The sequence below is a fragment of the Eschrichtius robustus genome, chromosome 20, assembly GCF_028021215.1.
Source record: "Eschrichtius robustus isolate mEscRob2 chromosome 20, mEscRob2.pri, whole genome shotgun sequence".
NCBI classification, from domain to species: Eukaryota; Metazoa; Chordata; class Mammalia; order Artiodactyla; family Eschrichtiidae; genus Eschrichtius; species Eschrichtius robustus.
In genome coordinates, this window is record NC_090843.1 from 58,000,972 (window position 1) to 58,027,393 (window position 26,422).

The 26,422-nt window shown below is 49.1% G+C and overlaps 2 protein-coding genes across 3 annotated transcripts; one reads left to right on the forward strand and one right to left on the reverse strand.

Moving 5' to 3' along the window:
• On the reverse strand, positions 1-13,532 carry TP53 (tumor protein p53). The gene is made up of 11 exons (XM_068529795.1): positions 13,376-13,532; positions 4,358-4,459; positions 4,199-4,220; positions 3,852-4,109; positions 3,219-3,405; positions 3,026-3,138; positions 2,686-2,795; positions 2,205-2,341; positions 2,044-2,117; positions 1,510-1,616; positions 1-939 (listed from the first exon to the last, which is right to left on the reverse strand). The coding sequence occupies exons 2-11, from the start codon at positions 4,429-4,431 to the stop codon at positions 858-860; spliced, it is 1,164 nt and encodes a 387-aa protein (XP_068385896.1). The 5' UTR covers positions 4,432-4,459; positions 13,376-13,532; the 3' UTR covers positions 1-857.
• Positions 13,335-26,207, forward strand: WRAP53 (WD repeat containing antisense to TP53). 2 transcript variants are annotated; one of them, XM_068529794.1, is made up of 11 exons: positions 13,335-13,598; positions 14,831-15,150; positions 15,301-15,399; positions 15,665-15,776; positions 23,846-23,934; positions 24,133-24,223; positions 24,333-24,465; positions 25,031-25,239; positions 25,446-25,549; positions 25,696-25,830; positions 25,946-26,207. In XM_068529794.1, exons 2-11 carry the CDS (start codon positions 14,840-14,842, stop codon positions 26,190-26,192), a joined length of 1,530 nt encoding a protein of 509 aa, XP_068385895.1. In that variant the 5' UTR covers positions 13,335-13,598; positions 14,831-14,839; the 3' UTR covers positions 26,193-26,207. The 2 variants fall into 2 exon arrangements, with proteins under 2 accessions (XP_068385895.1, XP_068385894.1); XM_068529793.1 differs by lacking the exon at positions 13,335-13,598 and having other exon boundaries at positions 14,544-15,150.
• Positions 26,208-26,422: the final 215 nt, after the last annotated feature.

A 26,422-nucleotide genomic window follows, 5' to 3' on the forward strand; every position in this document is an offset into this window, starting at 1 on the left:
TGGTAGCAAAGTTTTATTGTAAAATAAGAAATCAATATAAAAATGGGATATAAAAAGGGAAGAGGAGGGGTGCGGGTGACAAATGCAGATGTGCCCTGCAGAGTACAAGAGAAATCTGCCTGAGCATTTGGGGGAAATAAAACAGATCTCGGTAGATACATCAGGGATGGAATCCTCCAGGATGTGGGATAGGGTGAGATTTCCCCTTGGGTGCTGAGGTTCACCAAGAGGTTAGATAGGATTTGGCAGGGCCAGGAGCGAAGGGACTTGGAAATTCCTTCCCCTTACCCAGCCATCCAGTCATAGAAACTATCAAATCATCCACCAAGGGGGACACAGAACCAGCACCCACAAAGGCACTAAGTCCCAGACATCATGTAATAAAAAGATGGTTTGGGGGTCAGACATACATTATTTCATTAACCCTCACAACAAACTCCGTGAGGTAGGTATGATTATCAGCATTTTATAAATGTGGACAATCAAGTTCGGAGAAACTCAACAACTTCAGATAGCTTCCCTGGCTAGTATGGTGGAGAACTGGGCTTCCAACCCAGTGTATGGCTGGTTATAAAATGTTCCTCACATGCAGGAACGTTTTCCTACCTCTCTCAAATTCTCCCCACAGTAAAAACCTTAAAAGCTAAGCTGGAAGGCCCCAGCTACCTCCCCAAAAAACCACGAGTGCAGGCCAGCCTCTTTAGCAGAGCCCCAGGCCAAGCAAACGGAAGAATTCCAGGGTGTTTCTGAGGCACACCTGCACCAAGCAGAGGTTTAAACACCTGAGACCCAAAAAAATGGCAGGGAAGGGGGGAACGAGGGTAGGCGTGTCAACAGGGGACAGGAAGCAGGAGATGTCAGTCTGAGTCAGGCCCTTCTCTCTTGAACATCAGTTTTTTATGGCGGGAGGGAGACTGCCCCTTCTTAGACTTCAGGTGGCTGTGAGGAGAGAGGGGGAGGGGAGATGACATCATCTGACTGAGAAGCTCTGGGCCCCTCTTCCTGGACCTGGGCTTTGAAGGGCCTGAGGCGGGAGCAAGGAGAACTTAAGTTAAAATGGTCACCACCAACGGCAGACGTGCTGACTGAGCACCTTGGGGTACTTGTGGGTATTAACCTCTCAGTCTTCCCTTATCCCATTTGACAAATGAGGAAACTGAGCCTGGGAAGGGAAGTAACAAGGCCACACGGGACTCCTCAGTACTTTGCAGGGCGGAGGATCTGACCCCAAACTCTGACACGGTGTCCTACACTCCACACTCCCACGGTTATCAGTCCCCTATTTGAGACCCTAGCTCTGAGGGTCTAGGGGTTGTTAGAAATGGCAAAGAAATATCCATGCCCCTGGACCCCCGGGGAGGCAGGTAAGTAGAGGAAGACTAAAGAATGTTTGGGCAGGGCTGGGACCCAATGGCAGGGTCCCAGCCTTTTACCTTGAAGGCAGGATTAGAATGGAATCCCATGGCTTTCCAACACAGGAGGGCAGGCGAGGGGACCCGGGTCACTCACCTAGAGTGAGCCCTGCTCTCCCCGGGCTCCTTTCCAGCCTGAGCATCCTTCAGCTCCAAGGCCTCATTCAGCTCTCGGAACATCTCAAAGCGTTCACGCCCACGGATCTGTGGCAGGGAAGGACGGGGATAAAGGAGTATTAGGCAAAATCATAGAAACCGTTTTTATGCTCTCTTTAACAATTTTCTTTTTGGAAGAGGCTTCTTTAAAATGTGTGTTAAGGTACAAGCTGGCATTTGAAGTTAGGCACAACCAGCAGCCATTGTCTCAAGGCACCACTGCCCCCGATGGCAAATGTCCTAAATACAGGCAAAGCAGTCAAGAAGACAATAGCATTTGGAGTGCTAGACTTGAAACTTAAACCTGTCAACCCAGTAATATTAACTACAAGAGTCAAGGCCATGGACAGAGGAAAGGATGGCTAGAGAAACTGGGCTTAACCTCCCATCTGCTACATTTATATTTTTTCTCCCCTTATCCAACCCCCACTGAGTGGTGGCAAGAGCCTGCATCCCTCTCTCCCAGACTTGGTACCTGGAGAGTGAAATATTCTCCATCCAGTGGTTTCTTCTTTTGCGGTGGAGAGGAGCTGGTGCTGGTAGGCAGTGCTGGAAAATAGGCAAGGAAGGGCGAGAAAAGAGTGAATCTTGGGCAGAACTGCACCCTCTCTGCCTCCTCTTGTCCTGCCTGCTTACCTCGCTTAGCGCTCCCAGGGGGCGGCTCAGGGCCAGACTGCCCCTTCTTGCGGAAATTTTCTTCCTCTGTGCGGCGGTCTCTCCCAGGACAGGCACAAACACGCACCTCAAAGCTGTTCCGTCCCAGCAGATTACCACTACCCAGGTAAGAAGAGGGAAGCAGAAGGCAGTAAGGAAGGTGGGCCCCGCCTCCCTGTTCTCCCGTAAACGAGGCCCCACCTACTCCCAACCACCCCCATCCTACATGGAGCCTAAGGTCCAGCTCCAGGAAGATCGAGAAGCCACAGGCTACAGAGATCCCAAAGCCGGAGAAAAGAGAACTGGGAGGGAGCAGCAGAGGAAGTCTACCAAGCGGATGCAGTGAGAGGGGAAGATGGCTGGTAGCACGGGAGAAAGTGGTGAAGGGCAGAGCCCAGGGGACAGAGACAGGCGGAGGTTAGGGAGGAGCATGCCAGCGTGGAGGGCGGCGTGTTGTCCCTACCTGGAGTCTTCCAGTGTGATGATGGTGAGGATGGGCCGCCGGTTCATGCCCCCCATGCAGGAGCTGTTACACATGAAGTTATAGTGGATGGTGGTACAGTCAGAGCCAACCTGGGAGAGAGCACAGACCCCAGGTGAGGCTACGCAGCCCCGGGGAGGCTGTTAGCCTTTGTGAGCCTCGGTTTCCTCAGCTGTGGAAGGGGAATAACCCGCCTGCTCTGCACACCTCACCGGGTTGTGGGAGATCAAGGAAGGAGATAGCCCTCCATCTCCCACCTGGATGGTCACTGACAAACCCCTCTGGCCCCCTTCCCCCAGAGACCCCAGTGGCCAAACCAGACCTCGGGCGGCTCGTAGGGCACCACCACGCTGTGTCGAAAAGTGTTTCTGTCGTCCAAATACTCAGCACGTAAATTCCCTTCCACCCGGATGAGATGCTGAGGAGGGGCCAGACCTGAGAGCAATCAGGGAGGAATTAGGGGTTTGGGGGCTCCGGGCACCAGCCTTGCCCATCCACAGCCCCCCGCTGCTCACCGTCGCTATAGTCAGAGCAGCGCTCGTGGTGGGGACAGCGCCTCACAACCTCCGTCATGTACTCTGACTTCTTGTAGATGGCCATGGCGCGGACCCGGGTGCCGGGCGGGGGTGGTGAGCTGACCCACAGCTGCACCGGGCAGGTCTTGGCCAGCTGGCAAAACAGCTTGTTGAGGGCAGGGGAATACTGGAGGAGAAGAAGGAAGAAGAATCAATGGAAGGTCAGGGGACAAGTACCTAGGGGTCAAATGAACAAACACTGCACAAGTACCGGCTGGAAGCCGTGTCCTGTGCGGGGAGGGTAGCTAGAGATGGCACGGTCGGGCGTCTACATCCCAGAAGCTTACTTACAAAAGCCAAAGAATGAATGAGAGTGAAAAAAAAAGAAAAAAAGAATGGCCTCACGACAGATGCTGAGAATGTGATGGGAAGGATGAAAACCCAAGGTCAAGGGGGGAAATGCAACTTTGGGACTGGGGTCAAAGGTCATAGACTAACTAGGTAGAATGTAAAAAGACTGACAAAAAGCCAAAGGCTGAAGTGGAACCCTAGAGTTCCGCACAGAGAAACCCTGGGGCACAGGGGCCAGGCATCGAATTGTCACAGGGAAGCCAGCCCCTCAGGGCCACTGACCGTGCAGGTTACAGACTTGGCAGTTCCAGAATGTAGGAAACCGAGACGGAACCCATAGCTGCCAGGGTAGGTCTTCTGGGAAGGGACAAAGGACGACAGGGGCCAGGAGGTGGCTGGTGCTGGGGCGGCTGGGGCGGGGGCAGCTGGCGCAGTAGGCTCCGGCATTTGGGGGGCTTCATCTGGACGTTCATCCAGCCAGTTTGCGACGTCTTCTGGGGACAGCAGCAGGTCATCCACGGCCGGGGAGAGCTCAGAGGACTGTGGACGGGAGAAACGAGAGTCAGAAGGCCAGGTTCTCAGCCCCCAGCTCTGCAGCCCCTGGGCCCTTCTCGCACCCCAGTCCTTACCAGAAGGTTGTTTTCAGGAAGCCTGAAAAACGAGAGCAGAACGTCAGTACTGGTTTTTGCTTCCCACAGGTCTCTACTTAGGGGACTGGGGACTCGGGTGGGGCAGGGTTATTAGAGGCTGAGCAGTGAATCTGCCCCTCCCTCCAGACCTCCACTTACAGTTTCCACAAGTCTGAAAACGTCTCCTGACTCAGAGGGGGCTCCACGCCGAGTTCTGCCTGTGACTCCTCCATTACAGCTCCCTGGGAGGCAGTGTGGCCACTGGGGGGAGAAAGGCGGGGATCCAGCGTGAGACATACCCAGCCCAGGGTCACCTCGCCCCGAGGCGGGAGGGAGCCCCGCGCGCAGACCACGCCAGGGTGCTGAGGTTCCGCTGCGGGGGCAGGACTCCCCCACAGCCCAGGCTGCGGCCTGCCCCACTCCTCACCACGCAGAGAGGGACTTCCAACCCTCCCACCACTGAATCCAGAAGCCTTCCTCAGTGCCTACCTATGTCTGCCCTCCTTTGTGGTAATAAGGACGAAGTAACTCTCAGCCCACTCCCTCCATCTGGGGGAAGATACCTCCCTTGACCCCCCACCCCATTCCCCACCTGCTCCCTTGGGACGGCTCCTCACCCCTGGCTTACAGATCCCTCAGGACCCAGGCCCTGCCCACCTCTTTGATCTTATCTCCTAGCACCCTCTCCTTTCTCTGATGCTTAAGCTCCACTGGCTGCCCTGGTGCCAGAAGGTTGGGGACCGCTGCTCTACTGGAATATAAACTTCCGCAGGGCAGGGAGGTTGTCTTGTTCACCAGTTATCAGCACAATGCCTTGCACCTGGCTGGGCTCAATAACTGGGGTGAATAAGTGAATCGTCGTACCCGGGCCATGAGCTGGTTATGAGTGGTCAAGGGAGCAAGGGGGACAGAGGGGTGGCTGCGGTCTGGGCCACGGCCCTGTCACCATCATCTCATCTCTCAGGCCAGCTTTCAAATGGTTTCATCATGCCCTCTTTCTTTTTTTTGCTCCCCAGTTCATTTCCCCATATATTTATTCTCGGATTAGTGATTTTTGAACAGGTGTTCATCTCTTTAGAAATACCTGTGCCATGACCACAGAGTACTCAGATTTCTTTTTGGCATTTGGTGGCATATGATGGGGAAAGTGACGAGGTGTATGACAGGAGAGGTACAAGGTGAACCTTAGAGTAAGTAAGACTTTATGCACAGTTCTTTTTTTTTTCTCATGTGTGAATTCTTTTTCTTTTTTTCACACACACACACTGTATTTTATTTTTACAAGAGATAAATAGACTGACACCAAGCATTGTAAATGGATGACCACAACAAAATCAACGATTGCAATTACCAAACACGAAACACACTCATACTATGTCATAATATTGACATTCAGTCCAGTAATGCTCCACTGTAACAGCTCCTTTACTTTGCAGTGAAAATTGATTTGTATATTTTTTGCCTCTGAGTCCTTGTGGGATTTTTTTTTTATTCAAACAGAAAGTCACAAAAATTATAATCATCCTCATCAGTTCACTCAGTCCCATGCAATTAATTTTTTTTTCATCTTGATCTTTTGTTAGCACCATGCCCTCTTTCTTGATGCCAAATTTGTCATCAGTTTTGCTCAGAAACATGCCCACTGAAAAAGTCCCTGTTCAGTACATTTTTCCTGCTGTCTCAATGGCACTGACAAACACCTCCCGCACCACGCCCCCCAAGCAAGCAGCTCTTTTCTAATCTCCCTTAAGGTTCACCTGCACCTTTATGTTGATACAGAACCTGCTTTCTTGTGTATTTAGAGTGTGCAAAATCCTTTCACGTGGGTTACCTTATCTGTCCCGATAACCACACCTGCCTCTTGACAGGTGAGAAAGTCTCACAGAGGTTAAGTGACCAGCCGACAACACACACAGGTGAGTGAATGAGCTTTTATGAAAAATGACTGTTCGAAGGTCTAGGATTAAGAGGCTTACTTCATTACAGACTAACCTGCAGAGCTCTCATTTGTAATCAGTTAAGTCTGGAGGTGCAGATTTTAGCTGATGACAGTCCGCCAACTGAGAGGTTGGCAAAGGGCCTCTTATCATAGCTCCCAAAGCTGATGGGGGATGGACTATGGAGGAAGGCAAGAGAGGACAGCAGCGGGACCCCAAACATTTGCCTTGGGGGGAAGGACAAGGGTTCCCCCTGGATCGATGATCAAAATAACTTCGAGACTTTTATGGAAGGGAGGCTCGTGTCAACAGAGATGGGGCTCAGAAGTCAAAAGCCCTTGGTTTGATGTTGTATTGTCACTTAAATTTGCTGCATGACCTCACTTATCTTAAAGCTCCCATGGCAAATGTGGCAGAGCATGGGCTCTGGAGGCAGACAGGCTAGGCCTGCATCCCAAGCTCACCATCTAATAGCTGTGTAACTTTGGGAGGTTGCTTAGCCTCTCTGTGCCTTAGTGTCCTTTGCTCTAAAATAGGGCCCCACTTGTTATGGGAAATATAAAGAGTGGAGAAAAGCACCTAGCACTTAGAGCTCAATAAATGCTTCTCTTTATATGATTATTCCAATTTTATTTGTTCTATATTACTGTTGGAGAGCGAGAGCTTTGTGATTGCGAGGGGGTGGGGCTTTTGTGGTCCTGCCTGCATTCATGCTAGTTCCCCTCCTTCAGGCAACTCTGTTTAGTAAACGTGCCAGGAGGAGCTGTCCTGGGATGGTGGGCCAAGGTCTCAGTCCCACTGCGGGGAGACAGCCCCATGGACATAGGAGGTCTCCCTCTCTCAGAACTCGGCAACAACTGAATTCTCAATGTTTCTTTCTCTAGGAAATCTCTTCAGAGCAGGTACTTCCCATGGGTATGAGCATCAGGGGATCACGATGGTTGTGCAGAGGCAGAACATTTACACTGGAAGCCCTGGTGGGAAGGTAATAAACTCAGCTGGGACTCAAAGGAGGGGCAGGCCTGATGCCATCATAACAGTGGCCTATCATAACAATGGCAGCTGTTTATATAGACCTTATCTGGATCCACTTCTTTCAGTGGCTAATCTCATTAATCCTCTCAAAAAGCCAGTAAGGTAGGTGCTATCATCAGAAGAGAGGAACTGAGGTTAAAGGAATTACCCAGGCTCAGAAAGCTCCCAAGGGACAGGGCCAGGGATTTGAACCTGGGCTGTCTGAAGCCACACCCAAGCTCTAAATAATTATGCTCCTCTGGCTCCACCCAGAGTCTGATGTAAAAAAAAGTTTTGGCTGAAATCTATGTGATTGGGAAAAAAAAAAAAAAATTTGATTCTGGGAAGAAATAAGGCAGCGTCTGGTAAAACTGAAAACACATACATTTTACTACTCCGCAAAACCACTTCTAGGTGGACGCCTTAGAAAAGTGGTTGCAAGGGGCGACAGAAGGAGTCTTGCACAAAAATATTCATGTCATTGTTCCTAATGGCAGGTGACAAGAAACAACCTTACTATCTATCAATAGGAAATAGGTAAATGAAACGTGGTGTATTCATTACAGTGGTTTAGGGAAATGAATTATCTGTATATGTAATCCAATACAGCTCAGAAACATGTTGGGTGAAAATACAATTTGCAAGAAAAAAGCAAAACACAGTAATTTGGTTCATGGAATTTAAAAATATAAAATGAGGGACTTCCCTGGTGGTCCAGCGGTTAGGATTCCAGGCTTCCACTGCAGGGGGCACAGGTTTGATCCCTGGTCGGGGAACTAAGATCCGGCACGCCGCGTGGCAGCACAGGGGGAAAAAAACCAAAACTATATATATATATACATATATATAGAAATATGAATATATATAATGACTATTGCTTATAAACGTGTATGTAAAAGTATGAAAGACAAGCAAGAAGAATAAAAATTCACAAAATCTATGATAGTGATGGTCTCAGGGAGAGGGGGATGTATGTTTAGGGTACTGAGGGTAGAGTCAAAGGGGGTTTTAGCTTTATTAACAAAGAAAAATTTAAAAAGATGGTACATACATTACTTGTATAATTAAAATATGGACAAAAATAAGACAGAATGTTAAGTGTTAAAATTATTTGGTGGGGATATGTGTTATGTTACTTTTGTACCTGTATTTTTCCAAAATAAAAAATATCTAAAAAAGAAAAATAAATAGAAATTATTTATTTCTAAAATTTTAACCATATAAAAAGGTAAACAGAAAAATGTCCCAAGTACCCATCACACAGCTTCAAGAATAATCAACATTCTGCCTTTATTGTCTCATCTATACCTTTAGCCACTCCCCACAACACCACAAATGTTTTTGGGGTAAAACTTACATAGGTTGAAATGGCATCATACTATTTTGATCACAAAACTTGACAAATTTTGATACAGCTCTGTAACCCACCCCTACCAAGACAAAGATGTTGTGTTCTCTGAAAGTTTTATGTTCAGGTCTATTAACCATGTCAAATTAACTGTTGTGTATGGTGTGAGGTAGAGGTCAAAATCCATTTTTCTGCTTCAGTTGTTTCAGCACTGTTTGTTGAAAGGCTTTCCTTTCCCCGCTGATTCACTTCGGTACCTTTAGAAAATCAGTTGACTATATTTATGTCTTTTCCCATACTCTATTCATTGGTTGTTGTCCTACTGTAGCTTTACAGTAATCTTTTTTTTAAAAAATTATTTATTTATTTATTTATTTTTGGCTGTGTTGGGTCTCTGTTTCTGTGCGAGGGCTTTTCTCTAGTTGCAGCAAGTGGGGGGCCACTCTTCATCGCGGTGCGCGGGCCTCTCACTATCGCGGCCTCTCTTGTTGCGGAGCAGAGGCTCCAGACGCGCAGGCTCAGTAGTTGTGGCTCACGGACCCAGTTGCTCCGCGGCATGTGGGATTTTCCCAGACCAGGGCTCGAACCCGTGTCCTCTGCATTGGCAGGCAGATTCTCAACCACTGCGCCACCAGGGAAGCCCTACAGCAATCTTGATATCAGGTATTTTAAGACCTCCAACTTTGTACCACTGTTTCATTTCGGAATCAGCTTGTCAATTTCTACAAACAATGTTTTAAATCATTGAGTTAAATCCTTCTGAAGAGTACAGACACCTTAACACCAATAAGTGTTCTAATCCATGAATACGGTATCTCTCCGTTATTTAAATCTTCCTAAATCCTCTCAGCAGTATTTTGCAGTTTTCAATATGGAGCTCTTGTCCATCTTTTGTTAAATTTATCCCTGAGTATGCCATGTTTTTGACTTTGGATTCAAGGTTGCTATTATATAAAAATACAATGTATGTATATTGCCTTTGAAACTTGTAGCTTTGCTACAATCACTTATTAGTCCTCACAGTGTGAAAATGAATTTTCTATTAGGACTTTTTGTGTACACAATCATACCATCTGTGAATAAAGCAATTTTATTTCTTCTTTTCCAATTGTTATGTTTATTTCTTTCTCTTGCCTGGTTAAGACCTCTAATTTACAATGCTGAAGAGGCCAGATTCAAATCCTTTTCTAGCTCCTGATCTTAGAGGAAAATCATTCACTCTAGTCTGTCACTATTAGGTATGTTGTTAATGGTAACTTGATTGGGGGTGCACTTTACCAGACTGAGGAAGTTTCCTTTCCTAGTTTGCTGGGAGGTTGGTTTTTCTTTTAAAATCACAAACAGGTGTTGCATACTGTCAACAGCTTTTTATGCATCTATTGAAGTTGATCATAGGATTTTTACCCTTTATCCTGTTAATGTGGCAAATTACACTGATTGATTTTTGAATGTTAAATCAACGTTGCAGTCCAGGGATAAACTCTACTTGGGGACGATATATTTATCATTTTTATATATTACTAAGTGTGATTTGCTAAAGTTTGTCAGGTTTTTGCATATATATGCTGACAGCATTATGCTGGCCTCATAAAATGAGTTGGGCAATGTTACTTCCTCTATATTCTGAAAGAGTTTATGTGAGATTGGTTTCATTTCTTCCTCAAGTATTTGAAGTGAAGAACAAAGGACAGGAAATACCACTAAGACAGCAGATTTAAACCCAAATGTAACAATAATTGCATTAAATGTAAATGGACCAAGCACTCCAATTAAAGCAATTCAGTGGGGAAAGGAAGGCTATTTCAACAAGTGGAGCTAGAACAACTGGATATCCATAAGAAACAATAAAACAGAACCTTGACCTCACATCATGAAAAATTCTTAATTAATCAGTTAATTAATTATTGCTCACAGACCTAAGTGTAAAACCTAAAATTAGAAGGTTCTAGAATAAAATATATGAGCAACTATAAGAGAATATCTTCATGACCTTGGTCTAAGATTTCCTAAACAGGTCACAGCAACCACTTAAAAGAAAAAAGAATCTTCTGTTCCTCTTAAGAGCTGTTAAACAAACAAGCCAGCAACAGGTCAGGAGAAAATACATGTATCTGACAAAAGATACACTCTTCCTATCCAGAATGTACACATAACTTCAACACCTCAACAACACAAAAAGCAAATACACCAATTTTAAAAATGGGGAGGGGCTTCCCTGGTGGCGCAGTGGTTGAGAATCTGCCTGCCAATGCAGGGCACACGGGTTCGAGCCCTGATCTGGGAAGATCCCACATGCCGTGGAGCAACTAAGCCCGTGTGCCACAACTACTGAGCCTGCGCGTCTGGAGCCTGTGCTCCGCAACAAGAGAGGCCGCGATAGTGAGAGGCCCGCGCACCGCGATGAAGAGTGGCCCCCGCTCGCCGCAACTAGAGAAAGCCCTCGCACAGAAACGAAGACCCAGCACAGCCAAAAATAAATAAATAAATAAATAAATTTATTTAAAAAAAAAATGGGGAAAAGACTTCAACAGTCTCTTCACATATAACACAGAAATGACCAATAAGCACATGCAAATTGTTGAACATAGTTAACAGAGAACTGCAAAATAAAACCACAATGAGGGCTTCCCTGGTGGCGCAGTGGTTGAGAGTCTGCCTGCCAGTGCGGGCGACGCGGGTTCGGGCCCTGGTCTGGGAGGATCCCGCGTGCCGCGGAGCGACTGGGCCCGTGAGCCACGATTGCTGGGCCCGCGCGTCTGGAGCCTGTGCTCCGCAGCAAGAGGGGCCGCGATGGCGAGGGGCCCGCGCACCGTGATGAGGGGTGGCCCCCACTTGCCACGACTGAGGAGAGCCCTCGCACAGAAACGAGGACCCAGCACAGCCATAAATAAATAAATAAAAATTAAAAAAAAAAAAAAAAAAAACCACAATGATGTGCCACATTAGAGAGACTGACAAACCAAATCCTGAGACAGGATATATCCTGCTGGTGGGAGTGTAAAACGGTACAACCACTTTGAATAATTAGAACTTTTTAATAGAATTTAAAAAATATATAGATCTACTCCTCACTCTATGACCCAACAATTCCACTCCTAAGTATTTATCCAAGAAACAAAAAAACATGACTACAAAAATAATTGTACAAGAATGCTGATAGCAGCTTTATTCAAAATAATCTCAAATGGGAAACAACTCAAAGACCATCAAAAGGAGAATGGATAAACAATCGATGGTTTATTCATTCAGAGAACTATATTAAAATAAAAAGGAGCAAAATACTGATACATGCAATAAAATGGGTGAATTTCACAGATATTATGCTGAAGGAAAGCAGCCCGACAGAAAGGAGCACAAACTGTATGATTACATTTATAAGAAGTTCTCCAACAGGCAAAAATAATCCATGGTGACACAAATCAAAATAAAGGTGGGGGTCAAAGATAGGGAAGAAGCAAGAGAAACTTGTACTCTGATAGGCGGCGGGTGTAAATGCTACCCCCAATTTAGAAAAAAGCACGCAAGTACAGCGCACAGTGTCTGGTTCGTAGCAGGTGCGTGGTGGGTGACCGCGCCCTAAACGATGAAAATGCGGGAAAAATGGATACGGGTCAGACTTCTCGCGGGGCCCGCCGCCTCCCGCAGGCCAGAACTAGCCGGGACTGGAGAGCTGCACGGAGGACCTCGGGCCCCGCCCCTCTCCAAGCCCCGCCCCTTCCGCTTCAAGACGTTCACTCTGCGTCCGAAATGGGAATGGTTCAGCCCAAAGCCGATTACAGAAGAAATTGTTTCTCCGCCACAAACAAACGACCCATCGTTACACTCTTTTATCGTTTAATGCTCAGATGTACCCATTCTCGAAAATACCCAGGGTCTGCCCTCAGACACTGCCGTCCCACGCAATGGTAGCGTCCGCCTGGTTAGCAGTCGACCGGGATGGAGCACACCATTCAAAGAGGGGGGAGGGATTGAGGTTTGCATGAAAACGAATACCTCTTCCTTTCCAAAAGCGGTAGCTAAGTAGTCCAGGAGGGGAAAAAAAAAAAAAAAAGTAAACGGGGTTAACAGCCTCCCTCCGCAAGCAATAGGAACTAGTCTAAAAGACCTTTTCTCTTTCTACTTCCCTCACATAGGGTGAATAGTGGTCTGTTCCGAAAAAAGAAACCGGAAATGCTCCTGCAAGTGGCAGAAATGTAAATGTAGAGTCAAACAATAACAGGACGCCCGGGCCTCTCAGGCCGGGTTAGTTCTTCTGCCGGGCTTCGCGGGCAAATCTCTCATTTAGCACGTCCCACTTCCACGACTGACAGTCTTTAACCGGATTTTCTCCTTCTAGCGGAGCCACGGGCAATTTGGAAAGATCACTCCAGGAAGGACAAAGATCCGGAAGTTATGGGACCTTAGCAGCTTGGCCTTCCCGGATCACCCCGAATAACCACTTCGGAATGGAGCCCGAGGTTCCACTGGGATGCCATACGCTCTAAAATCCCGAGCCACGAATCCCCAAAGTTCCGAGATCCGAAAGTCTCAGACCCTGATGCTTTGTGCGTCTTATTTCGGAATCCCCCACACCCTGGGATGGGGTGGTGGTGGTTGGAAGAACCCCTTAGGCCGGCTCAAGTTTCCCCAAAGCCCCACTCCCCCGCCCAAGTGTTCAGCTTGGAGTTCGGTTGGTCCTAACACCCCCATCATCTACACTCGGGCCTCCCAACATTGCATTCCTCTGTTGGTGCCGCTAGCCAAGCTTGCATTCCCCCCCAAAATCGCTAAATCCCCAGTGCCCCGCCCCCAGCCCCCTCTATTCCCCCGAGCTGAAAATACACGGAGTCGAGAGCCCGTGACTCACAGAGGACACATGAGGCTCAGTCAAGAGCTTACCCGAAGCTCAGGGGAGCGTGTCACCGTCCTGGGATGCACGCTCCGAGGCTGGACGCCAGGTGACCCCGGACCCAAGCTACTACCTGCGGCCAGGATGGTGGCTCTGGACTTTTGAAGAGCTCAAAACTTTTAGCGCCAGTCCGGAGCACGTGGGAGGGGAAAATCCCAATCCCAGCAACCCTCGCGAGGCTCCTGGCACAAAGCTGGACAGTCGCCATGACAAGTAAGGGCAAGCAATTCCCCTGCGGGCGGAGGCGATGGGAACTGAGATTAGGAGAGGAGGGTGCGGGGAGAGTCAGGATTCTCGCAGTATTGGTACTGTAGCTACTGAGAATTTGGGGTGGGGAAGTTCGACGAGCCAGAGCCGTGAGGGCAGAATTGGTGGAAACCATTTTGGTAGAATTCTGCTACTGTGTCAAATATGAAGGTGAAAGGAAGAAAGCCTTTGCACTTGTCATTCCCTCTGCCTGGAACACTCCTCTTCCTAGATAGCTGGATAGTGTTTACTCAACAGCTAAAATGTCACCTTTTAGGAAGGCTTTCCTTAATGTTCCAATGTAAGGTATACCCGCAGATACGCTATATTACACCATCTTGTTTAATTTCCTTTACAGCCCCTATCACTTTCTGAAATGATTTGTTCCTTGCCTTGAATACAGAGCAACCTAAGCCTTAGGAGGGCAGAGACCTTGTCTACTATCTTATTCATTGTTGTATTTCCCAGTGCCTAGTACAGTACTGGGTAGCAAGTAAGAGTTCAGTAATAAATATTTATTGAATGAATGAAAAGAGACGGAGGTCTGAAGAATTTAGCGAATGAGATGCAGAAGAGGCTTAAAACCTGTAAAATCAAACATAGCGCTAGCGCCCTCTGCAGGTGGGGGAGAGGAGTAGGTGCTTTAAGAATGATCGCGGAAGACCGCAGGGGGAGCTCAGGCACTTCTCGCCGAGGCAGAAGCCTTTGGACTACAACTCCCAGCAGCCACTAGGAGCCCCAGGGCTTGATGGGAACAGTAACCCGTGACTTGTTACGTCCCTACCCTGTCCCTCCGTGGGTCGCCCGCGAAGTCTGATCCGGGATGCGGAGGTCCAATGGAAAGGTGTGTCCAAATCCCGCGAGAACAGGTGGCTCGTAGCGACCGAGCTGGCTGAAGCGCGCCGTGCTTTCTAACGTTGCTGTTCCGCAGTTCTCCTGGCCTTCTGCCCCCTCCCGGGGGAAGAAGGAAGGCACTGGTGGGTTTCTCCAGTTCTGCATCCCGATCCGTGCGAACTTTGAAGCGGTCTCGGCCGTTCCGCGGGCCCGGCAGCTGGTAGCCCGCGGGAAGAGGGCTGCCTGGCCGCGGCCAATGTCTGCCGCGCTTCCTCTGCAGTATGAAGACACCGGAGGCGCCACTGTTAGCTCCGGACTGCCTTCCTTCAGACCGGGTCCCAGCTCCAGCCCCTCTCTCTCCTCAGGCTTCCCCGATGGATAAAAATACGGACCCTGAACTGATGCCACCGACACCCGATGGCGATGATCCGCCCCGGGTGTCCCCAGATCCCATGGCTGTCTCAGCTGTGTCCCAGGAGCTGGAGGAGGGGGACCCAGCTTCTCTCTCCATTCCCCTGGAAACAGGGTTTGGTATTCCTAGTGGGTTGAGCCCTCGAGTCGAAGAGCAAGAACTTTCTGAAAATGTGAGCCTTCCTGCAGAAGAAACGAACAGGCCAGAGTTGGGCGCCGGAGAAGACGTGGAAGGTGTGTTTGAGGAACCCGCTCCAGAGGATGAGGGATACACGTAAGTGGTGGTAGCAGGTGGCTCAGGAATCTGTGGAGATTGGAAGTGTGAGATATATTTTATCCGCCAGTCCTCAGCCCCACTTCTCCAGGCCCATTTCCACTTTGCTTTGGTGAACCCAGGTTTGTTGTTCCCCCATCTTCCTTCCAGCGTCTGGAACTACAGCTTCTCCCAGGTACCTCGGTTTCTCAGCGGTTCCTGGTCAGAGTTCAGCACCCAACCTGAGAACTTCTTGAAAGGCTGTAAGTGGTAAGTAAGCATAATGGGGCAGGGAGATAACCACGCTCAGGATTTCCACCTTAAAACACCCCAGTTATCTGGGAGAAGGATCCACCATGGTGGGAGAAGGAGTAAGAATTCCTCTGGATTGAGCTTAAATTTCATTTATGATTGTGTGTCTTCTACTTTCTCAAGGTCTTGGGGGTGCTTACCTATCCCAGAGGTCAGCTCAGCCCTAGTCCTACACGTGGGAAATACAGGTCTGTCCAGCTTTCTAACTCTTTCCTACTCCTAGGGCCCCTGATGGTTCCTGCATCTTGACCAATAGTGCTGATAACATCCTGCGGATTTATAACCTGCCCCCAGAGCTGTACAATGAGGGGGAGCAGCTGGAATATGCAGAAATGGTAAGGGTAGGGGCTAACTCTGCCCCTTCATCAGACACTGCGCATTTAATTCCTTCCTGTAGACGGAGAAAGTACAGTCCACATGTTTCCTGTTCACAGGCAGGACATTTCTTCACCATGAGGTTCCACAGGTAGCATTTTCTACCTTGAATTCTGAAGTCATTTAAAGAGGTGTTTGTCCTTCTTTAGTTAGGAATATGTGTTTTCCGTAAAAGAGTAGTGGATTTCTCACGGTGGTTTTTAATTGACTTACAGGTATTTATTGAATGACTACCAGTGTGTCACTTACTGTGTTTGGTGTTGGGATAAAGTAATGAATGTGACAGATGAAGAGCTGCTTTGCTTTCTTGTATGGGACATAGACAACAAACGTAAACCAATAAATAACCAAGTTCATTACAGATTATAATAAAGGCTACGAAGGAAATCAACAGAATGAGGAGAGACTAACTAGAGGATGCCGCTTTAGATAAAACGGTCAGGGAGGGGCTCTCTGAAAAAGAGACATTTGAGCTGAGACCTGAAGGATGAGGAGATCAGTCACGTGAAGAGTTGTAAAAAGAGCGTTCCAGGAAGAGGCAAAGATGCTACAAAGACCCAGAGCTGGGGAAGAGCTTTGTGTGTTCAAGGAACAGAAAGAAAGCCAGTGTGCCTGGACCAAGGCCAGTGAGGGGGAAAGTGTGGTGAGGGTGGAGAAGTGGCTGGCAGCCACATCTTGTCAGATCTTGTGGGTAGGGCATTTGGAGTGTTTTTGGGGAAGCCGTGGGAGAGATTTTAAAAGAGAAGAGCGAAATGATGGCTGAATTTTAGAGAATAGATTGTGAGTGGGCAAGAGTGGAGACTCATTAGGAGACGTTTATCATGGTCCAGGCGAGAAATGATGTTGGCTTGTGCTAGGGTGGTATCAGGCGAGATAGATGTGGGTGGATTTGAAGTATATTTCATAGGACTTGGAAGTCAATTGGGTGGATGGGGGTACCGTTTACTCAGAGGATATGAAGAGGTATTGGGACAGAAGTCAAGGGTTTTTAGGTACTTTATTTTTTTTAGTTTTTAAAAATAAATTTATTTATTTATTATAAATAAATAAATAAATAAATTTATTTATTTATTTATTTTTTGGCTGCGTTGGGTCTTCGTTGCTGTGCATGGGCTTTTCTCTAATCACGATGAGCGAGGGCTACTCTTCATTGTGGTGGCTTCTCTTGTCGCAGAGCACAGGCTCTAGGCACACAGGCTTCAGTAGTTGTGGCACGTGGGCTCAGTAGTTGTGGCTCGCGGGCTCTAGAGCGCAGGCTCAGTAGTTTTGGCTCACGGGCTTTGTTGCTCCGCGGCATGTGAAATCTTCCCGGACCAGGGCTCAAACCCGGGTCTCCTGCATTGGCAGGTGGATTCTTAACCACTGCGCCACCAGGGAAGTCTGAGCTTTTAGGTACTTTAAATGTGAAATGTAAAGCTAAGGAGAGACTTTGAGAAGGGCGCTAGGGGTATACTTTGGAAGCAGGAGAGCATGTCAATGGTATCTTGTGTCTTGAGAACGGAGTCAATCTTAAGAGAGAGTGTAGATGGAGAAGAAGGCTCAAGCAGAGCCTGGAATACTCCAGCACATGGAGGTGGGTGCAGGAGAAATTATAAAAGTGGAGGCAAAGAGTCATGTCTCATACTGTTGAGAGTGAGGGCAAATTTAGAGAATGACCCAAGAAGACATAGTGACCTTGACGAGAGCGCTTTCAGAGAAGTGCTGGAGGCAGAAGGTGATTAGGGTAGGAGGAAGAGCGAATTCTTTGGAAGTGTTTTCCTGTGAAAGGGAGCTGAGAAATGGAATGGTGACCGGAGGGAATGTGGGGCTAAAGAAGGTGAACAAGATGCTTCTGTGAGGTCAGGATTACCCCGGAAGAGAGGGAGGAATTGCTGCTGTTGTCAGGGATGGTGACGAAGTCCCTGCATGGCTGGGTGAAGACAGGATCCAGAGCACATTGAAGGACTAGACTTTGACAGGCGCAGAACCCTTCCTTGCCGTGGGAAGAAAGGCAGAGGATGCGTTCAGAGGCAGCTGTTTGGCCGTGGGAAGATTTGGGTGTCTCTGTGTCTTGGCTTCTCAGTGAAGCATAAAGGGGATGTTATCAGCTGAAGGCAGAGGGTTGTGGGGAGAGAGCAGAAGGTGTGAGATGATCGGTCCTGGGGAGAAGAAAATCAAAACCACCAAGGAATGCTTGGCGTAGAGTAGCATTTGCTATTCTTTGCTCAGTGCCCACTAGAAATTTGTTGTCAACCATGTAAAGTGAGACCAGTTAGCATGGTTGTGCATCTTTCCCCAGTAAGTTGACTGTAGTTTCTTTGTTTGTAAGATGAGGACGATAATAAGAGCACCCACCTCATAGAGTTGTGGCGAGGATTAAAAGAATTAGGGTAGGACTTCCCTGGCGGTCCAGTGTTTCAGACTCCAGGCTTCCACTGCAGGAGGCACGGGTTGGATCCCTGGTGGGGGAACTAAGATCCTGCACCCTGTGTGGCACGGCCGAAAAAAAAAAAAGAATTAAGGTAAAGTGCTAAAAATAGTGCCTGGCATGTAGTCAGTGTTCAGTACAGGCTAGTAGTCCTTGGTGTTAGTTGGATGCAAGCACGGACTAGAAGGGAATAGAAGGTGTGGCTGGGATTTGCCAGGAGAGAAAGACCAGGGGTTTTTCGAGAGTGTCTGCAGGGATACTTCGAGAGTGTCTGCAGGGGTACACCTGTTGTGCTTGACCAGAGTGTAAAGTGGGTGAGAAAATGGATTGTGAATGGGTTTCTGATGAAGCTGAACAGTTGTGGTGGAAATGGCAGAGCAAGGGAGCTGGGTGGGTTGGAGATGGTGGTCAGAGATTGTGGTGATGACTCGACTGTGGGAGTGGGCGGCTGGTGTAGAGGGAGGGCCGCAGCCGTGGGTGCTAAGGAAGTCAAGGAATGGCAGAGGCCAGGGTGTTGGGTGTTTTTATTCATCCTTTCATTGATTCATTCATTCAACAAGTTTTCATTGAGCGCATTCTATGTGCCAGGCCTGTTTTAGCTGCTGGGGGTCAGTCAGGAACAAAACAGACAAAAGTCTGTGTCTTTGTGAAGCTTCTATTCTAGTGTGAGAAACAGGCAATAAAGAAGTAACACAGTGAAATATATATCTGACAAGTACCATATATGTATATATCTGACTGGGGGAATTCATTGCAATTTTAAATTTTAAATTTATTTATTTATTTAGTTTTGGCTGTGTTGGGTCTTCGCCTCTGTGTGAGGGCTCTCTCCAGTTGCGGCGAGCGGGGGCCACCCTTCATGACGGCGCACGGGCCTCTCACTGTCGCGGGCTCTCCCGCTGCGGAGCACAGGCTCCAGACACGCAGGCTCAGCAGATGCGGCGCACGGGCCTAGCTGCTCTGCGGCACGCGGGATCCTCCCAGACCAGGGCTCGAACCCGCGTCCCCTGCATTGGCAGGCAGATTCCCAACCACTGCGCCACCAGGGAAGCCCCATTGGAATTTTAAAAAGGGAGGTTGGGGGCGTTCCCTGGCAGTCCAGTGGTTAGGATTTGGTGCTTTCACTGCCATGGCCCTGGGTTCAATCCCTGGTCGGGGAACTAAGATCCTGCAAACCGTGCGGTGCAACCAAAAATAAAATAAAAATAAAAAGGGCGGTCGGAGAAGCCTTCACTATTCAGGTGACCTTTGAGCAGAGACCTGAGGGAGTCAGGGAGTGAACCAACGTGATATTTTGGGAAAGAATATGCTGGGCAGAGAGAACTGCAAGCTCAAAGTCCTGGTGGAAGTGCACGTCACCAAGAGTAACAGTATTTGTGTGAGTGAGAGACTGAACCAGGAGATGAAAGTCTCAGTGAATGAGGGAGGGAGACAAAAACAGGTAGCTAGTGTGATGGCAGGAACTGCAGAGGAGGTGGAGTTTGGGGAGGTGGAAAGATTTGGAAATGACAGTAGGGAGCAAGGTTGACACCCACCCACCTCCTGTCCTTGATGTTTGTACTGAGGAGGGGAGTGAGAATGAAAGACATTTCAGCCTGAGAAAGCCACAGCGTCGGGCAGGTCCAGGTGGGTGGACAGGGCATTCTGAGAAGATGCAAAATAAGGGAGTTTGAAGATTCTAGGGTGGGAATTTCAGGGGCCAAGGGGTAAGGATTTGGGAGGCAGGGAGGAGTGTGGGATTGGGCCCGATCAGAGAGTGTGTTGAGCAGCGAGCAGGTGGTGGTGGTGAGACCAGATGGCCCAGAAGCCTGGGACTTCTTTAGTGCCTGAGGTTCGTGGGAGTGCGGGTCTTGATGGTGAAAGAAGGGTGTGTTCCGGGGATGGTCCTGAACGCATGCCTAACCTGCATCTCTGTGAGATCGGAGGCTGCAGACATGTGAATTCTGTGTGCAAGCTGTAAGGCACTCCTAGCCCTGATTCCTGGAACAGAAACCAGTGGTGTCCAGAAACCAGGGCTGGGTGGGCGTGGCGCAGCCATCCTGAAAGAGTTCAGGAGTAGGGGTAGTTAGAGGAGACTGGAAATGTGAGAGTTGCAATATTTTTTGTACACATTCGTTTGAGAGAAATGAGAATGTTAAAAAGGGGAAAAGGTGGGAATTCTCTGGCGGTCCAGTGGTTAGGGATCGGTGCTCTCACTGCCGAGGGCCCAGGTTCAGTCCCTGGTCAGGGAACTAAGATCCCACAGGCCGCATGGTGTGGCTGAAAAAAAAAGGGAAAAAAGTCATTGTTACCTACCACTCTACAAGATTCAGCCCTTTAAGTTTTTCTACATTCTTTCTAAGCTCTGTCCAAGTACTGGAGCTTTCCGTGTGGTTGTAACTCTTTGGTGGATGGTTTTGTACACTGTGTTTTTCCTTTTAACAATCATCTCGTAAATGTTTTTCACGGTGCTCCAGTGTTCATGGTTATGTTTAATGGTGTATGGTATTTCATTGACTGCCTATGATAGTTTTCTTACCTGTTCACCTGTTTCGGACTTTTGGGTTGTTTCCAGGATTTTTATATCATAAATTATTTTTCAGTGAACATCTCCATGTGTTTTGATGGAGATTCTTCAGAGAATCAGAGAAATTTTACAAGTAAGAAACACTAGGTCAGAGAGAATCAATATCTTTTTTTTATGTCTTGTGATACAGATAGTCAATTTGTTTTCAAAAGCTTTTTGTGCTGCTTATTCTTTTTTTAATTATTATTACTGCTGTTGGCAATATGAGTGTACCAATTCTATCATAGCCTAAATACCTAAATACTTATTAGGTATTTTCATTTTTAATGTCTGCAAGTTTAGTATGGAAATGGACAATATTTGTATAGGTGGGGAAATTGGGGGAGGGTATTTTGGGGTATTTTCGTACATCTGTGTACTGCTTCTTCCCACCATAGTTTCCCAACTCCTCCCCTCCCTTCTCCACCTTTTCACAGAGCTTTCTGGACCTCCTGTTTCTAACTCCCCACTTCTTCCCTGCGTACTCTCTGTACCCCGTGGCTCTTGCCTGAGGCTTTCCCTTTCCTGTACCCTCTCTGGGAGAGACTGTGCATCCTCTGTGCCCTACATATCTCAGGTTGGGGAGGGAGTGTCCTCATTCCCAAATGCTATATCCAGACAATTGCTCTTTCACTTTGTAAAAACTTTTCCTTTGACGCTTATGCTGTCTGATTCTCCCTAACTCACCGAGGACATTGGCACCTCATAGCCTTCCTATGCACCCCAAGTCCTTCCACCATCTTGGTGACCTCAGGTATCCAAACCAGAAGCCAGGGTCTCCTCCTTTAATCTTCCTTTTCCCTAACCCCCACGTCCAATTAATTACCAAATCCCATCAAGTTCTCATGATCTTCCTAATCTATCCACTTCACTTGACTGCCTCTGTTTTAATTCAAGGTGCTATTGTTTTCGGCCTTATGTTGTTGGAACAGTCTTCTGTTTCTATGTTCCCATTAAAACATTTGACTGCTGATTGTACACTAGGTGTTGGGGAAACAGTGGTGAGCAAGACAGACATGATTCCTGCCTTCTCAGATGGGTAGGCTGTAGCGTGGAGGGCACAGAGGGCTCTTGGAACGTGGAGCAGGGCACCTCGCTCAGCTTGAGGGGTTGGGGAGGCTTCCCAGTGGAGGAAGTGTCTAAGAGACCCAAAGGATGACTAGGATTCAACCAGGAAGAGTCGCTGGAGGAAGTGAAGGAAGACTATTCCAGACTTGGAGACTAGTGTGCATGAAAGTGTGCAGTTCAGGAGTGTAGGGAGTTGGCACTTTCTAGGAACTGAGAGTCAGGATGATGGGATGTGGAGCTATTACAGGAGTGAATACAGGGATGAGGGATGAGCCTGGAAAGGTGGGTATGGGGTAGATGCCTGGTAAGGGAAGGCTTCATAGGAGATTGGGTTTTATACCGAGGGTTTTGGGGAGGCATTGTAATGTCTTAAGCAGGAGAGTGACGCTGTACAGGATTCCAGGAGCCTCAGTGTGGTTGCAGGGTGGAGAATGGAGGGGCAGATTGGAGTGTGGGGTGCAGGGAGGCTGGGGAAACGTGTAGAAATGCTAGCAAGAAGGCAGTGGCTTCACGTGGGATTGAAGGCAAGGGGACAGGTTCAAGCGAACCTAGGAGGTGCAATTGGCAAGCTCTGGCCTTAGGTTGGACCAGGAGAGGAAAGGGAGTGAAGGGTAGTAGTAGTCAAGGTGCTCAGATTTCAGGCTTGAGAACTGGGTGGGGAGCCCAGGAGGAGCAGCAGGGTCACAGGCGGCAGGGGCTGGGTCTGTTCCAGGCAAACTGAGTTTGAGGACCCTGTGGGATGCCCCAGTGGAGCTTTCCACCAGGCAGTCGGATGCAAGGGTTCAGGGTGGAGAAGTGGACCCTGCATTCACGGCTGGGTGACATCACCCCGAGGGCCAAAGGGGTGACGTCACCCCGCCAAAGGACTGGTATCCAATGATGTAAAGATTTCCTTCAAGTCAGTAAGAAAAAAACAGCAACCTAGGAGAAAACTGAGCAAAAACTATGGAAAGGTGCCCTTAAACACAAAAATGTCTAACTTCACTGGTTAGACATTGAGAAACGCCAGTTTATATCATAATGAAATACCATTTCACAGCCTTCAAATAGAGAAAAATTTGAAAGTCTGACAACACCAAGAGGATGCAGAGCAACAGGCGCTCGTACACGCTGCTGGGGGGAGAGTAAATGTGGATGAGCGCTTTGGGAGAAACGTGACATGATCTAGTAGAGCTGGCAGAGCGCAGACTGTAGAGCCCAGTGATTCCCTCTTTAGCAGAAACTGCAGAGAAACCCTCCCACACGGGTACCAGAATGTTACAGCACACTAGCCAGAAATTGGGAAAACACCAGTGACTGTCAGTAGAGAGGGATGGGTGAGTGGAGTGCTGTACAGCAGGGAAGATGCATGAATTTGAGCTCAGTGTGTCACCGTAATCTCACAATCGCGGTGGAATGCATACAGCTTGCTACCATTCCTATTAAGTTTAACAGCACGCAAGACCATGGTATATATTGTGTTTTTCTCTGTCTGAATGTATTTCTAAAGAAATACACAAAAGTGATAAATTCAGGATGGTGTTTACCTCTGAGGGAGGGTTTCACTGGGAAGAGGTTTTAACTGTTTGGTAGAATATTTTGTTTCTTAAGCTACGTGGAGGACTCACAGGGTTTGTTTGGCTTTGTTTTAATACTTCTTTGCTTGTTTGAACTGTTCAGTAATTTATTTTAGAGGATCAAATGGCGCCTGGTAGGCACTCGGTAGATATTTGTATCATTGGTTGGTTCTTTGTTTCTGGGTTGGGATATTACTTGTTTCTTCCTCTCTAAGTGTTGAAAAAGCAAAAGGGTAAATCTGCATGGCTTTTGGTGGTCCAAGTCTGATGTTAAAGTCTGAGCTAAACCTTGAACTTTGAGATCAAGATCCTGTTCTTCATATTTACCCTGTCTGCCTTCTCCTGCCTGGTTAAGTGCCCACAGAGCATCTCCCTCTGCCATAAAACTGCTAGATTTCCAAGTGGGCCTCCTTTTCCCGCCAGTGACCCAGGCATCCCCGCATCTCTGTCCAGGTCCCTGTCCTTCGAATGGTGGAAGGCGACACCATCTATGATTACTGCTGGTATTCTCTGATGTCTTCAGCCCAACCAGACACCTCCTAGTAAGTGATGTCTTTCGCCTCCCCTCCCGGCCCTCCCATTTCAAGGAGACCCTCCACTGAGAGAGTCAGGGGCTGCCAGGGGTCTCGGGAGGAGGAAAGCTTGCTGTGCCCTTCAGATGTGGGCTGAGAGGGCCGGTCAGTTGGCTTCCTCCCCTTCCTTTGACAGCACTGGGGCCTCAGTGTCCGTGTCTCTCTCAGCGTGGCCAGCAGCAGCCGGGAGAACCCGATTCACATCTGGGATGCCTTCACTGGAGAGCTCCGGGCTTCCTTTCGCTCCTACAACCACCTGGTAGGGACCTCCCTGCCCAGCCCCAGGGCTCGTCCTGGCCCAGCTCTCCTTCCTTGAGAATGGCTGAGGCTCTTTGCTAGGCCTATTTCCAGCCCTTTCCCACCCCCAGGACGAGCTGACGGCAGCCCACTCGCTCTGCTTCTCCCCGGATGGCTCCCAGCTCTTCTGTGGCTTCAACCGGACTGTGCGTATCTTCTCCACGTCCCGGCCCGGCCGCGACTGTGAGGTCCGAGCCACGTTTGGTAAGCAGTCTGTGCCTCCGAGGGAGGAGGAGAGAAAAGGGCCCAGCCACGTGCAAGGGGGCCTTGTGTGAGCCAGGCGTTCACGTGCAGGGGCGGGAGGCGGGGGTCACATCATCCTCGGTACAGCCCTGTGGGGCAGGTTGGGCCCAGTGGGCAGGGAAGAAAACAGACTCAGGGAGGGGACGAAACTTTACCTCTGGGTAAAGAGCTGATTCACTCCTGAGCCCCCTGCCCTGTACCTTTTGGTTTCCAAGATCTTGGTATCTCCAGGAAACTGGAGGTGAAGCTGATTCCGTTTTCCTATAAGCCTTCAGCTTTCCAGCCCTTCAAGGAAAAACAGGTTTGAGAGGGAAGAAGTGGGGCTTGGGCCTTTAGGTCCTTTGCAGGGGATGGAAGGATCTAGGGAGCATCAGAGGTCTTCATCCTGCTTAAAACGAATGGGGTGGGGGAGGCACTGAGTCCAGCACATGGGCTCTGGGACGGGAGACAGAGGTGCACCTCTGATTAGCGTGGTTAATGCCAGGTGCTCTTGCCCTCTCGCCGACTTTGTTCCTTCCCTTTCTAGCAAAAAAGCAGGGCCAGAGCGGCATCATCTCCTGCATAGCCTTCAGTCCAACCCAGCCCCTCTATGCCTGTGGCTCCTACGGGCGCTCCCTGGGTCTGTACACCTGGGATGATGGCTCCCCTCTTGCCTTGCTGGGAGGGCACCAAGGGGGCATCACCCACCTCTGTTTCCACCCCGATGGGAATCGCTTCTTTTCAGGAGCCCGTAAGGTAGGGATCATGTTCTGAGATCCCAAAGCAGGGGGGTAAAAGGCAGGAGTGGGGGTGTAGTCTGTGCTGTGTTGGGAGATGGGCACGGGAGAAAAAAATCAACCCAGCTAAAGGAGTGCTTATAAAACTGGAGGGAAGCAGGCATGTGTTGGGAGTGGGGGAGTGGAGGGTGGAAACGATTCTAGGCTCCTGTTCTTTGTCCTTAGGATGCCGAGCTTCTGTGCTGGGATCTCCGGCAGCCTGGGCGTCCACTGTGGTCCCTGAGTCGTGAAGTGACCACCAATCAGCGCATCTACTTTGATCTGGACCCGTGAGTGACTGTGGGTCCTTCCTGCCCAGGGCCTTGATGCCCCCAGGGATGCCAGAGCCCACCTGTAGGGTCCCAGCCCCTGACCATGAAGGGTTGCTGCCCCAGGTGATGACTGCATGCCAGCAAGCCTCTCCTCTCTTCCCCAGGAGCGGGCAGTTCCTAGTGAGCGGCAGCACTAGTGGGGCTGTCTCTGTGTGGGACACCGGCGGGGCTGGGCATGAGGGGAAGCCGGAGCCAGTGCTGAGTTTCCTGCCCCAGAAGGACTGCACCAATGGAGTGAGGTCATAAGTTAATTCTACAGATTTTGGGGCTTGGGTTGGGGAGAAAGGTAAATCTCTGAGGGAGCAAGCATCCTGGCTCATGGTGCTGACTGGCGCCGCCCATCTCTCCCTACAGCCTGCACCCTAGTCTGCCTCTGCTGGCCACTGGCTCCGGTCAGCGTGTGTTTCCGGAGCCCACGGAGAGTGGGGACGAGGGGGAGGAGGAGGTGGACCTTCCCCTGCTCTCCATGCGCCACGTCCACCTTGAATGTCAGCTTCAGCTCTGGTGGTGTGGGGGCGGCCCGGATACCAGTGTCCCTGACGCTCACCAGGACGAGAAGGGACAGGGAGGGACAGAGGGAGGTGGGCGTGAGTTTATATAAAAAGGTTTTATATGATATTAGAGTCTTTGTGTCTGTTTGGGGAGGCAGATGACAGGAGATGGGGCCGAAAGGGGTACCACTGGGCTCCCTGGTCCAGCAGCAGTGGGGACTGGCATATTGTTCCTGAAACCAGGGTTGAGAGGTGGGACTAGGCGGGAACCAATGGGGCCGCTGAGCTTGGTGTGAAGTAAGTGGGGGGTGGGGCTTCATGCCATTGACTGGCTGGTTGC